Genomic DNA, 14,547 nt, shown 5'->3' with positions numbered 1-14,547 from the left:
AAGTTTTTAGTTCTTAAGAAGTTCACTTGATCAGTTTTTGTTGTTATTGCTTGTGCTTTTGGTGTGAAATCCAAGACTCCATTGCTGAATATGATCATGAAGAGTTACCCCCATAGTATCTTCTAATCATTTTATAATCTTAGTTCTCAGATTTAGGCACTGGTCCATTTTGGGGTCATTTTTGTGCATACAGTGAGGTAGTGATTCAACTTCATCCTTTTGCGCATGTTTCTCAATTTGTCCCAGCACCATTGAAGAGAGTGTTGTTTCCCCATTAAGTAGTCTTGATGCCTTGTCAAAACGCAATTAATTGGCAGGCAGTTTTGGATCTGTCTCTGGACTCTATTCCTTTGATATGGAAGTGTATTCTGATAGCAGTGCCACACTGTTTTGATTAGCATAGTGCAGTAAGTTTTGAAATTGGATGATGAGTCCTCTAACACTGTTTTCTACTTGAGACTCCTGTGCAGTTCCCTATGGCTTTGAGAATCAGCTTTTCTGTTTCAGTAAAAAGGTCCAAGTTTTAAGAATTTTGGTAAGAGTTACAATGGATTTTTTTAAGGTTGTTGTCCTTTTGACAGTATCAGATCTTTTAGTCCATGAACAATGGATGTCTTTCCATTTAATTAGGTCTTTTAAAATTTCTTTAGCAATGTTTTGTTGTTTTTCAAAACTACACTTTAAAAATAGAAAATTATACTGTTATGCAAGTAAATGAATTAATTAAAATTGCCATACCAGTGGCATGTAAGTAAATCCAGAAACTAATTTCTGTTTTCCACAGGTTTCCTTTATTACATTAGTTGAGATATTTTCAATTTTAGTTTCCAAACTTCATTTTCTTTTACTTTCACCACTCCTTCTGAAGCCTTTTTCCTTTCTCCCTCTCTTAACCCATCTGCATTTACACTGTAACATTTAATTCTCTAATTGTACTATAAGAAACTTCTGCCATCAACTATTGCTGTATTCATTATAATAAAATCTAGTAGCTGTGGTACACTAATGTTTGGTAGAGAAATTTAATTTTAAATATTTATTTAACTCTTAAGATGTTTTTAGTGGAATACTAACTAAATTTCTTGTTTGTTTCCTTTGAATAAACTATTGTCGAGACCTGAACCAAGCATAAATAAATCACACCTGAGTTAGGAGCTTAAGCCATACCCTCAGAACACAGAAGTAAACTAACATACGATTACTTGAATATGAAAGATAAAATTCTTTCAAAATTGGGGTATGAAGGATTTGTTGTTCTTGTTATGGATTCATTTTTTAAAAGTATTTATTTGAAAGGCAGAGTTACAGAGAGCAAGCAAGCAAGGGAGAGAGAGAGAGAGATCTTCCAACCACTAGTTCAGTCCCCAAATGTCCTCAACAGCCAAGGTTGAGCAAGGCCAGAGTCAGGAGTCTGTAACTCCATCCTGGTGTAGGGGCCCAAGAACATGGGCCATCTTCTGCTACTTTCCCAGGTGCTTTTACTGGGAGCTGGATTAGAAGTGTAGCAGCCATGGCACGAACAGGCACCCTTATGGGATGCTGACATCACAGGCAGTGGCTTAACCCGCTGCCACAACGCCAGCCCCAACTTTTTTTTTCCTTTATCTGAATACAGAATCATTTAAAAAAAAAAAAAAGGATTTATTCATTTATTTGAAAGTCAGGGTTAGAGGGAGAGACAGAGAGAAAGTGAGATATTACGTCTTCTGGTTCACTCTGCAGATGGCCACGATAGCTGTGGCTGGGCCAGGCCAAAGCCAGGAGCTTCTTCCAGGTCCCTTATGGACGCAGGGGCTCAAGGACTTGGGCCATCCTCCACCTCTTTCCCAGGCCCTTAGCAGGGAGCTGGATCAGAAGTGGATCAGCTAGGACTTGACTCGGTGCCCATAGGCGATGCTGATGTCTCAGGTGGTAGCCTCACCACATGTGCCACAATGCTGGCCCCCAGAGTCATTTTTTCTTAGGAAATGCTATACAGTGTATAAGTCTTACTACGGTCATACATACACTAAGTGAATTCTCTTTGAAAGTTATATAAAAATATTTAAAACTAATAATAGAATAGCCATAAAGCATTTAACATATTTAAAGTCTGTATCTCTCTTTTTTTTTTTTTTAATAGTTTGAAGTACAAGTTGAGCATCTCTTACCCAAAATGCTTCGAACCAAAAGTGCTTCAGATTTTGGATTGTGGACTATTTTCATATACATAGTGTGTTATCTTTTGGGATAGGACCCAAATCTAAACACAAAGTTTACTTAGATTTGTTTAACCAGCACCTGTTACACATAGCCAGCTGGTAATTTTATACAGTGTTTTTAGTGCGCCTGTGTTTTTTCTTGAACCTATTGCATGAGGTCTTCGTGTGTGAAATGAAGACCACTTGGGTCAGTATGTCAGCACTCCAAAAGTTTCAGACTTTGGAGCAAGCAAATGGGAACTCTTTGTCTGCCTCCTCACCCCCTCTCCTTCTGTTTCGCTGTGCCTCTTGGATAAAAATACAAATAAAAACCTGAATTTTCAGATTAGAGGTGCTCAACTCTGTAAGAATTTAAGTTCTCTCCCTCTTCCTTTTTTTAGAACCAGTGCCCAATAGGACTGATTCCCTGTTGTCTTTAGGATGTGTCCATCAATGTCACTCTAGTCCAGATTACCATAATACAGCTATTCACTATCATATCACTTTTTATTTTTGTCCCACCACTTGCTGTTACTCAGAATTATTTCTTCATCAAATTGTTTCTTTTCTACTTCCTTATCCCCACTGTAAAGTCCAACTGGAATGTAGGGAGGAATTGTCTTGTTTTTCCAGGGTATCCTTAGGAGCCAAGTCATAGAATATTGCTTGATGTGTGGTACTCATTAAATATTTGTATTAGTTCATTTTTCCTGCTATAGCTGTTAAATGTAGTCTGAAGAATATTATAAAGAACATTTGGCTTATATGTTTTGGGCTGGAAGTTGTCAGCATTTTAGTATTTACATTTGATTAATTTGACCATATTTTGCTAGTTGTTTAACATAGTAAGTATTGATCTCAATGTGTAGAATTAAAATTTCACTCTTGACAGGTTGACTTTGGCAGAATATCATGAACAGGAAGAAATTTTCAAACTTAGACTAGGACATCTCAAAAAGGTATGTGACACATAAGATGTGGGTTTTTAGTTTGATTTGTTACCAGAGTTTGTGAAGAGTTATGTTGTTAGTCTCTTATTGAAGAAGTAAAACTTTGATAGAGAAAGGTCCCAAATTTAAAGCCTCAAACAAAAACAGATGCATTGAAGTTGCATTTTTATATTGAATATATTCAAATAGCAGTCCTTAACCATGTGGCAAATTAAAAATACTGAGATGTGACATAGGCTTATCTAGGAATGATCCCTTGCCAGATGTACAGGGCCCTTAGTATTCTAGGTAGTACCTGTTGGTAACAAATGCTTCATTTTGAAGATGGATTGTAAAATTATGTGCTGTTTGTGTCAGATTTCATAATAAATTGAAATAACAATTATAAACAAATAGTAAGCATTTCTTTGGCTTAACTTTTAATTTGTTGTATGCTTGTTTAAATGTTTCAATTAAAATATGTACGTGGGAACATTTAAAAAGCCTAATCAGTAATAATACAAAATGACATAATTTATTGAAAGAAATGTTGTTGTGTGACATTGTAGTACATTTTTATAATGTATAACTTTGTTCTTGTGTGTAAATGCTGAGATTGTAAATAATCCATTGTTTTTACAGGTCTTAATTTTAATTCAAACCACTTCAAAGAAGTAATAATAACAAAATAGACTTTTCCCTCAAAATGAAGCTCCTGGCAGATGTAAAATTCTTACTCTCTGACCACAGTTTTTAGTCTGCTTTTGTCTTGTCAGGCTATTTAAGAATTTTTTTTTATTACATTGAATTATAGCTAAGATGAATTAGGGAGTTAATTGAAGACAGAGTCTGAAGTCATTTCTCCAGGGCAGAGTGAGAAAGGACAGAGAGACCGGATAGCTGCTGTCAGTTACACACTAGTTACTTGTTGAGAATTATCAGTATGCGGGGGACCCCTGCCAGGTAATAATACTAACAGAGAAAAGAAAAAAGTGATTTTCTAAGTATATAAAAATGTGATTAGTGTCCTTTGCTGTACCATATGTATTTGTGTAACTGCTTAGAAAGCTCCAGCCTAGACTACTCAGATGGTGGATTTGAAGTAATTTAGCTTGATTTGTGTTTCAGCCCTTCTGTTCTGTCATTTTGAAATTGTTGAGTATTTTTTCTATTTTTTGAGATGAACAGCTTCAGTATTTCTTTAATACAGCGGGAGCTATAGAACTATAATAATTCTGTAATAATAGTAGGACTATAAAGTAGTGTATACAAAGAGAATTTTTAGTATATAATGAGTCACGAGATTTTGTGTGCCCACCTAAGCTATTTGGATAAAGAATCACAGGGATACATGCTTCATGGCCCGGATAAAGATTTAGTAGTGATTTCTAACCAGCCTCTGGTGTAGAGAGGATACTCCGTACATACTTAGTGACACTGACACCAACTATACTTGGAATTTTAACTGCAAGGTTATTTTCACATACAAAAGCAAATTTTAAATTATTCTGATGATGATATTTTACATGTATCACCTATTCTATTAGACTTATAAAATCTGAAATTATAAAACAGTTAAATTAGGAATTGGCTATGTGTATGTCAAAAATAATTTGAAAAAGCTTCAAAGGAGGGTTTGTTTTTGCTTTAGTAGATTTGTGGTTGATTAGTTTTAAAGCTTTCCAGGTACTTTGAAAATGTTTGGTTTCTATAAAAAACACTTCTACTTTCTAAAGTGTGCTATAGTTTCATGTTTAGGTGTTATATCAACATTTGCAAACTGTTCTAGAATACTGCATCTTTTCTTCTAACTTCCATTTTATCCTCTTTCCCAGTGTTGGACTTCTATATTTTTCATACTTATTCATTCTTTCTAATAATTGTCTCTCTTCCATAATCTTCTTTTTTCCTGTTTTTTTCCCCCAGCTGTTACCAGGTTGACTGAGCAATCTTAGATTCTAGCTTTATCTTCTTGTTAACCAATTTACAATACATCTTTTCTTTGCCCTCCATCATGGAATAATTGGGAGGAGTGAATGAACTAATAATGCTGAAAGATACTCCTAGGTCTTGAATACTCATATTTCCTTCTGAGAAACTATTTTGGTTGGAAAGAATGCATTATAAAGAAAACTGCTGTTAGTACATACAGAGAGCAAAGTTAAGCAAGTCATGTCACCTAAAGCACAAATAACCAGCAGCTACCTGCTTATAACTGGATTGCTTTTTGAGTTGTACAATTAAAAAATAAAAAGCAGGAAATTAGATGTATTAAAAAGAATTTATTTGGCGCTCTAAAACACAGTTTGAAAATGAGTCATCAAAAACAGGTTGTTCTGTTTTCTGAAAAAGAGATTGGACAGATTGTTAACACCCAGGACAGGTTTGAATTGAGAAAAGATATTACTTACCATTGCAGTCTTATAAGCTTTCTATGCTCCTGGCTTTTTTAAAAGCTGACATGAATTGTATCCCAACTTGTAAGTATATAGCTTCTACCACAGGCTGAATAGGCGATGTCCATTGTGACCTGCACAGGACATAGTCTGTGGTATGTACATCTGATTAGGGTTGAGGTTGGGAACATGGCATACTCATGCGTTATTAACAAGGATGACTTGCTTGCACGCTTTCCCCTTAATGAACTGTCCATGTTAAGCAGAATTATTATATTAAATTTGTTAACACTGAAAAATAAAAATTCCTTCATAAACCACATGGATATATGAGAATAGAAGGCCTATCTGCATTTTCTTGAAATGGCTAATTATGACATGTATTTCATAATAATCTTAAGTGGGTAGGCCAGATAAAATATGAAAAAGCATATTTATCATTGAATAACACCTGTTCAGACACTTCCTATGCTACCTTGTAAGTTTAGAAAGTTGTTAAAGTATAATGGAATGAGGAATGAGACTCAACAGAAACCTCCAAAATTAAGTTCAAATAAGATATTTCTTGTCACCACCAAAAAGTAAATGCAAACTTGGGGCTTTGTGCAGCATCATTTTTTCCCTATTATATCAAACAGTTCTTTTTATCTAATATTTATGATTTTAACTTTTATCAGTTTATGCAATCATTACTAACTCATTCACTCCATGATTACATCCACATCAGGCCTGATATAGGCATGATTCAAACTCCCATTTTAAGACAATTATGTAATATTTTTTATATAGACTTTGAAGTTGTGACCAGTTTTGAGTGAACATTAATTTCAGCAGTTTGAATGCCACCATCTCCTGGATGTGCTTTGTTTGAGGGAACGCAGCTAGTAAGGGACAAAGCCAGGGCTTGGCTTTTCCCACTGCTATTTATTGCCCACATCCATATGCGTTATTCCCAGAAATCTTTTGTTGTAGATGAATAGCAAGTTGATTCTTTGTAAGAGTTAGCTCACTTGTAGCTTTTATTGCATCTTTCTTAGAATAGTGGAATGTTTGCTTTTCCTTAAGTTTTTTCTTTTTTTGAAGCATGTTAATTTCATTTCATTCCACATAAGAGAACAGTTTTAAGTTAATTGTTTTGGATGTATACGTTCTTTTTCTTCCTCTCATTGAGAATTATGTTAGTGACTGTTTTACCAGCTAGAATGTTTTCTTTATTATTTGCTAGTATATTTCACTGTGCTGGTTCACTATCACATGCCTATGACAGCCAGGGCTAGGTGAGGTCAAAGGCAGGAGCCAGGAACTCAGTCCAAGTCTCTCATTTGGGTGGCAAGTTACCTGACTAATTGAGCCATCGCTGGCTACTTCCTAGGGTGTAGAGGTAGACCTGGACTCAAACCCAGGCACTCCAATATGGGATTAACCACTGCACCAAATGCAGGCCCCTAATTTTCACTCTTGGTTGGTTATTTATTTACTTATTTTTGACAGGCAGAGTGGACAGTGAGAGAGACAGAGAGAAAGGTCTTCCTTTACCGTTGGTTTACCCCTCAGTGGCCGCTGCGGCCGGCGCACTGTGGCCTGCACACCGCACTGATCCGAAGCCAGGAGCCAGGTGCTTCTCCTGGTCTCCCATGTGGGTGCAGGGCCCAAGGACCTGGGCCATCCTCCACTGCCTTCCTGGGCCACAGCAGAGAGTTGGACTGGAAGACGAGCAACCGGGACAGAATCCGGTGCCCTGACCGGGACTAGAACCCGGTGTGCCGGCGCCGCAGGTGGAGGATTAGCCTAGTGAGCTGTGGTGCCGGCCTCTTGTTTTTAAATATACCAGAGAAAATACGTTTTAGAAAAAGTGTAAATACTCTCAAATAATTATTTTAATAAGTTTTGAAGATATAAGATTTCAAGAATAGAATTAAATAGTAAAATATATGGAGACTGTATAAATTATTATGAAACTGCTTCATAAAGAAATTGTAACCTTTTTGTTAGCAGTTAATTATGTGGTCTTCCTGGTTATCACTTATTAAAAGTTTTTAATTACAAGGAGAATAATCTGCTATCTCAGAATTTATTCCTATAAGGTAAAACTAATGATCTTATTTTATGTACCTGTGCGCACCCATGTGGAGTCTGGGTTTAAGGAAACTAATAGATCCTTTGCCAGTTTGCTCTTATGATTGGTCCTGTTTTAGTAACAGTCTTTGATACATTCTGGTTGTAGAAAAAACAGTTTATTTTTGTAAAGGAGCTCTGCTGGGTGTTTTTACAGTCAGATCATTATTCTAGAGTTGAAAACTGGGTGTGTTTTCAAGGATTGTTAGTAAATGAACACACATAACTAAAATGAAAATGACTAAAAAATCACTTCCTTGTTACAAGTTCTTTCTGTAGTCATTCTATTTTTTTTTTTTTAAGATTGATTGATTTATTTGAGAGGCAGAGTAACAGAGAGGCAGAGGGAGAGAGAGGTTTTCCATCCTGTGGTTCACTCCCCAAATGGCTGCAATGGCCAGAGCTGGGCTGACCCAAAGCCAGGAGCCTGGAATTTCTTCCAGGTCTCCCATGTGGATGCAGGGGTCCAAGGACTTGGGCCACTTCTGCAGCTTTCCCAGGTACACTAGCAGGGAGCTGAAAGTAGAGTAGCTGGGACTCAAACTAGCACCTATATGGGATGCTGACACTCAGTGGCTTTTCCCTCTACGCCGGAGTGCTGGCCACCTTTTTTTTTTTTTTTTTTTTTTTAAAGGATACAATTTACGAACTGTAATACTTCAAACTGATGAAGAAATATGAATTCTGAAAGGTATTAGGACCAATAACCTGTATGTCTTGGCACTGCTACTTAAGTTTGTAATAGGAACAACATGTGAATATGTGTTGCTCTTATTTTCTAGTCTTTAAATTTCATCTTCTTGATTTTAAATGTTTGATTAGTTGGAAAGATGCATATAGAAAGTTTGATAGGCCAGCGCCGCGGCTCATTAGGCTAATCCTCCGCCTGCGGCACCGGCACCCCGGTTTCTAGTCCCTGTTGCTCCTCTTCCAGTCCAGCTCTCTGCTGTGGCCCGGGAAGGCAGTGGAGGATGGCCAAAGTCTTTGGGCCCTGCACCCACATGGGAGACCAGGAGGAAGCACCTGGCTCCTGGCTTTGGATCGGCGCAGCGCACCAGCTGTAGTGGCCATTTGGGGGGGTGAACCAACGGAATGAAGACCTCTCTCTCTCTCTCTCTCTCTAGAATAACCAAAAAAAAAAAAAAAAAGTTTATAGCTCAGTATGGAATATTAAATAGTGAAGCAGGAATTAACTTTATTGTGTGTGTTTTGGTATGTGTATGTGAGAGTGTGTTTATTTGATTTATAAGCCCCGAATATAAGTGCCAGAGATTTTATTGGAAAAATATAACCAATTTGTAATTGAAACAGGATTAGTCAAGAACCATCAGCACCAACACAAATGTATCTTTGCAGACGGAAGGAATCAGCTAAACAGTTTACAGTCATCTCAATCTCTACTAAAACAAAAATCACATCCAACATGCCACCTGACACCATTTCTTTCTCTCTCTCTCCTTTGCTCCTTGCGATGTGGCATTCATCTCTCCTTGTGCCTCCGTTCTGAAGAGATAACAGTATAGCAACAACTCTGCCACTGAAATCCTGTTCTCTGACCGATATTGGCACCTGCAAAGAGAAACAACCAGTAACAGGCAGCAGCAGCATCAGTATTAATCTTCCATGATGAAATCTTTACAGGTCAAGAACAAGTACACAGCTCTTTTCTCACTCCTTCACAGTGGACCATGCAACTAGTTGAAATGGAAGACAATGGATTGTCTGCAAGCCTTTTGAACAGTGGAGGAGAATACAGGGCGTTGGTTTTAGGTGAATTGACCCCCAAATATTCTTGAAGTTTGATGTCCCCTTTGGTCTTCCTTTCTAGAATGCCATTATCATCCAATTTATCAGACCCTTTGTATGATCACAGAAAATAAGTTTGCATATGTGACATTTCTTGTCACTTTACATTTGAATGAAAATAATGAGCAATATAATGCTGGAGGGCTTAATCTGTAAATCTAGATGTTCACCTTTATGACCATGACCAGAAGATATCTGGGAATTCTCTCAGTTAGAGCCAACCACATTGTACATTATGTTTCTGTATAACATAATACAAGACATTACTTGTGTAGGCAGTAGTTTTCAGTAGAATTCTGGTGAAAATGTACTTTTCTAGAAAAAACCATGAAGAATGCTACAAGATTCTTGGTGTGTGTGGGCAAGAAAGGTGCCAAGAAGAATGCTGGAATTCTGTACTTGACATTTGTCCTTTCTACCACTTTTCATGGAACATGAGTAGGGGTTTATAAAGGATGGTCATGCTGAGGGAGCTTGGAAGGAGCTGCTGCTGGGAAGGCGCTCTGTGTATGTTCTGATCTCCTACTCCATACGGACCTACAGACATTCCCTGGCTCTGATTTTCATGCACCTTAGCTTGGTAGTAAATAATGTTTAGTTACCAAAGTGAAAATTTAGAGGTAAAAGGAGTTTTGCTTTTGTAGTGTTTAATATTAACCCCGTTGTTATATAGGCAGTGGAATTAAACACATTTTGGGAAGGAATCTTAGAATTCTTGTTGGCTGTTGGCTTGAGCAAAGATCGATGAATTGAGCTTTGTCAATTCAGAATCTTTGTTCACAAAGAAGATAGTTGCTTGGCGTTGGGCCCTCCCAGTCAGAACTGTAAACCATACTATTTATACGTGTATCTATAATGAGAGTATAGAAAACTAGGATCTATTCATTATTGGCTAGAAAGTCTAATTGTTCCATACTTGGAAAATTTGTGGAATCCGTCAGCATCCTGAGGAAGAGTAAAACAAAGCAGAAAGCTGAGAGGAGGGCCACAGTATAATGTACTAGAACATTGCACCTGTACTTGCATGCATGGATTTCAAAATTTCTATATCACAGTCCACTTACATTTTAATTCCATTTTTTAAAAAAGATTTGTGCATATATTTGAAAGGCATAGTAAATAGAAAAGGGGGAGGAAAGAAGAGAGAAAGAGAGAGAGAGGGAGAGCGAGAGAGAGAGGGTGCGTGCGCGCACTTCCATCTTCTGGTTCAAAGTGCTCTTGTATGAGCTAGGGCTTGGTGTTAGCACCTTCTATTTAAAGAATTTCACCCCCAAATGCAACAATTACGATTTTTTTTCAAATATGCTAAATATTTAAATTTTGCCGATCACTTGAATTCTTAGATTTATTTGCTGCTCAGAAGGTAGGTTTTTAGTGTTTGGTTTGGTTTAAATTGAATGAAAAAACTGACAGAATCAAAACATACATACATACATACATACATACATATGTACATTCATTCACTCACTCATTTATTTAAAAGGCAGAGTCACAGAGAGAGAAAAGAAGAGACAGAGATCTTCCACCCACTGGTTTACTCCTCAAATGAGCACAATGGCCAGGCCAAAGCCAGGAGCTTCATTAGGGTCTCCCATGTGGGTGCTAGGACCCAAGCACTTGGGCATCTTCCACTGCTTTCCCAGGAGCATCAGCAGGCAGCTAGATCAGAAGTGGGACAGCCAGGACATGAACCTGCGCTTATACAGGGTGCTTGCTGGTATTGCAAGCGGCAGCTTTACCCACTACACAACACTGGCTCCAAACCTTGCTTATTTTAATGGTCATTCCTAGTTCGAGTTTTCACTGTATATATTGATGCATTTGTAAGCTGCCATCTCCCTTTTTCCCCTGAGAAAAGAAGGAAATGCAGTGTGGGAAAGGAAAATATTAATAGTTAAATCTCTGTGTTAATTGTCTAGGCTAGTTAGACACACAGGAGATGGTAACAGTATGCTGCCTTCAGTTTTAAACAGCTTAGTGATTGGGGATAGAAGTACAAGTAGCATTCCCACAAAGATACTTCCAAACAGTCATGGAAAAATGAAATTCAATTTATTTTTGTGTAAAAGAATTTTGAAATCCCTAATGTTTTTGTATAACATAGATTTTCTATGGGCTCCTTAAAATTTTTTATTTATTGGAGAGAGATCGATTTTCCATCGCTACTTCACTCCCCAAATGGCCCATCCAGGACTGGGCCAGGCTGAAATCAGGAGCCTGGAACTCCATCTTGGTCTCCCAGATGGGTGGTAGTGTCCCAAGTACTTGAACCATCCTCCACTGCTTTCCCAGGGTTGTTAGCAGGATGCTGGTTTGGAAGTAGAGCAGCCAGGACTCGAACCAGTGCCCATATGGATTGCTGCATCACAACACCAACCCTTCCACAAACTTTATGAAGACCCCCATATATAGTTAGGAAAGAAAACCTCTGACAGTTTCATAATTTTTTCTCTTTTCCTCTCATTCCTTCACCAAGCCTACAGTCATTCTCAAACATAAGTATAATTACAGGGCAGTTATTTAAAAATTGAAATAAATTCAGACTTGCTTTGTCTACGTGGTATTTGTTGATGAGTTGGTTCAAATTTCCATTGGCTCATTTGTTTTGTATCCTTAAGGGATATGAGAGAGCATATAATCTCTTTTTTTTTTTTTTGATTATTCACTTTTTAAAAAAAGATTATTTATTTGACAGGTAGAGTTAAAGACAGTGAGAGAGAGAGAGAGAGAAAGAAAAAGGTCTTCCTTCTGTTGGTTCACCCCCCCAAATGGCCGCTATGGCCGGCGCTGCGCCGATCCAAAGCCAGGAGCCAGGTGCTTCCTCCTGGTCTCCCATGCGGGTGCAGGGCCCAAGCACCTGGGCCATCCTCCACTGCCCTTCTGGGCCACAGAATAGAGCTGGACTGGAAGAGGAGCAACAGGGACTAGAACCCAGTGCCCACATGGGATGCCAGTGCCACAGGTGGAGGATTAGCCAAGTGAGCCATGGTGCCGGGCCCCTAATCTCTCTCTCTTTTTTTTTTTTTTAAAGATTTATTTATTTATTTGAAAGAGTTATTGGGGGGGGGGGGGTCTTCCATCCACTGGTTCACTCTCCAAGTGGCTGCAACAGCTGGAGCTGAGCCAATTTCAGAGTCAGTAGTTTCTTTCAGGGTTCCCACATGGGTGCAGGAGCCCAAGGACTTGGGCCATCTTCTGCTGCTTTCCCAGGCCATAGCAGAGAGCTGGGTCAGAAGTGGAGCAGCTGGGACTCAAACTGGTGCCCATCTGGGATGCTGGCACTGCAGGTGGCGGCTTTAACCTGCTATGACACAGCGTCAGCCCCTCCACTATCTTTTTTTTTTTTTTTTTAAATATTTATTTATTTGAAAGTCAAAGTTACACAGAGAGGGGGGAAGCAGGGAGAGAGGGAGAGAGGTCTTCTGTCTGATGGTTCACACTCCAACTAGCCACAACAGCCAGAACTGTGCCAGTCTGAAGCCAGGAGCCTCTTCCAGGTCTCCCACGCAGGTGCAGGGGCCCAAGGACTTGGGCCATCTTCTGCTTTTCCAGGCCACAGCAGAGAGCTGGGTCAGAAGTAGAGCAGCTGGGTCTCAAACTGGTGACCATATGGGATGCCGGTGCTTCAGGCCAGGGTGTTAACCCACTGAGCCACAATCTGGCCCTCCTCCATTATCTTTTAATAGTGGCTTTTGTTAATTTTGCCTTTCACTTTCCTGGTGATAAACGTTTGGAATGATATTAGAAATAGTTTACAGAATTGAGAGCTGGGTTTTTGTGGTTTTGTTTTGTTTTGTTTTTTTGAAGGCTTACATCTCTTAAGGGGTTAAGGTGTTAAGCTTTTAAAAATTGATTGTATTCTAGTGGTTTTTTGTTTTTTGTTTGTTTGTTTTGTTTTTTTTAAGATTTACTTTCATTTATTTGAAAGGCAGAGTTAGAAGGAGAGACAGAGATCTTCCATCTGCTGGTTCACTCCCCAAATGGCCCCCAATGGTCATGGCTGGGCCAGACTGAAGCCAGGAACTTCTTCTGGGTCTTCCACATTGGGTGCAGGGGTCCAAGCACTTGGGCCATGTTCTACTGCTTTCTCAGGCACATCAACAGGGAGCTGGATCAGAAATGGAGCAGCCAGGACTCAAACTGGCGCTTATATGGGATGCTGGCACTGCAGGTGGCAGATTAACATGCACCACAGCGCCAGCCCCCTGGTTTCCTTAAGCCAAGTAATGTTACAGTGCTGTTAAGTAGACTCGCTCAAACTCTTTGCTTTTCTATCCTGTCACCCTTTTTATAATGTACCACACAGAAATGATACATCAGATTACTGACTGCCTTATCTTGGATTTACAGAAAGACTGTTCATAGGAATTAAGTTTTTTTGGTGGGGATAACATAAAGCATACATTCAGAATTTACTAAATAACTGTAATATATACAATTTTTTCAGGAATTTGTTTTATATGTGACAATGCATTTTATAACTTAAAGCATTATATTATAAAGCATTAATGCCTACACATTACATCTTATTAAAAATTTTTTTTAAGATTTAATTTGGAAGTTAGAGTTACAGAGAGAGGCGGAGAGAGAGATTCCAACTACTGGTTCACTCCCAAATGGCCACAACTGGTGCTGGGCCAGGCCAAAGCCAGGAACCAGGAGATTTCACCCAGGTCTCCCACATGGGTGGCAGGGACCCAAACTGGTGCCCATATGGGATGCTGGTATTGCAGGTGGTGGCTTCACCTGCCACACCACAATGCCAGCCCCTCCATCTTTCTTTTAATAATTGCCTTTTGAAAGATACCCATTTTGAGACATGCTTAAAAATACTTGAAATCTCTGCGGTTTTTGTTTTTGAGAGGCAGAAATAGCTCCCATCCATTGGTTCACTCCCCAGATAAACACAATGGCAGGCATTGGGCTGGGCCATAGCAGGGAACCAGTCTCCTACATGGGTGGCAGGGACCCAGCCACTTGAGTCATCTCTGTTGCCTGAGCAGGAAATTGGAGTCAGAAGCCTGAGCTGGGTATTGAACCCAGACACTCAAGTATGGCCAAATGCCTGCTTCCGCCTATTCGTTTTCACCTGAAATTTTATAGAACTTTTATGTTGCTCTG

At 39.0% G+C, this 14,547-nt stretch overlaps 1 protein-coding gene across 1 annotated transcript in view; it reads left to right on the top strand.

The window, feature by feature from the left end:
* The window catches only part of TLK1 (tousled like kinase 1), a 164,003-nt gene that overhangs the window by 125,572 nt on the left and 23,884 nt on the right, over nt 1–14,547 (top strand). The window contains exon 12 of the mRNA XM_062187791.1: nt 3,073–3,139. Coding sequence (XP_062043775.1) covers nt 3,073–3,139 — 67 coding nt within the window. The remainder of the gene's footprint in view (nt 1–3,072; nt 3,140–14,547) is intronic.

Source organism: Lepus europaeus, chromosome 1 (genome assembly GCF_033115175.1).
Source record: "Lepus europaeus isolate LE1 chromosome 1, mLepTim1.pri, whole genome shotgun sequence".
In the NCBI taxonomy this organism is placed as follows: Eukaryota; Metazoa; Chordata; class Mammalia; order Lagomorpha; family Leporidae; genus Lepus; species Lepus europaeus.
This window is presented reverse-complemented; position numbering and strand designations above follow the sequence as displayed.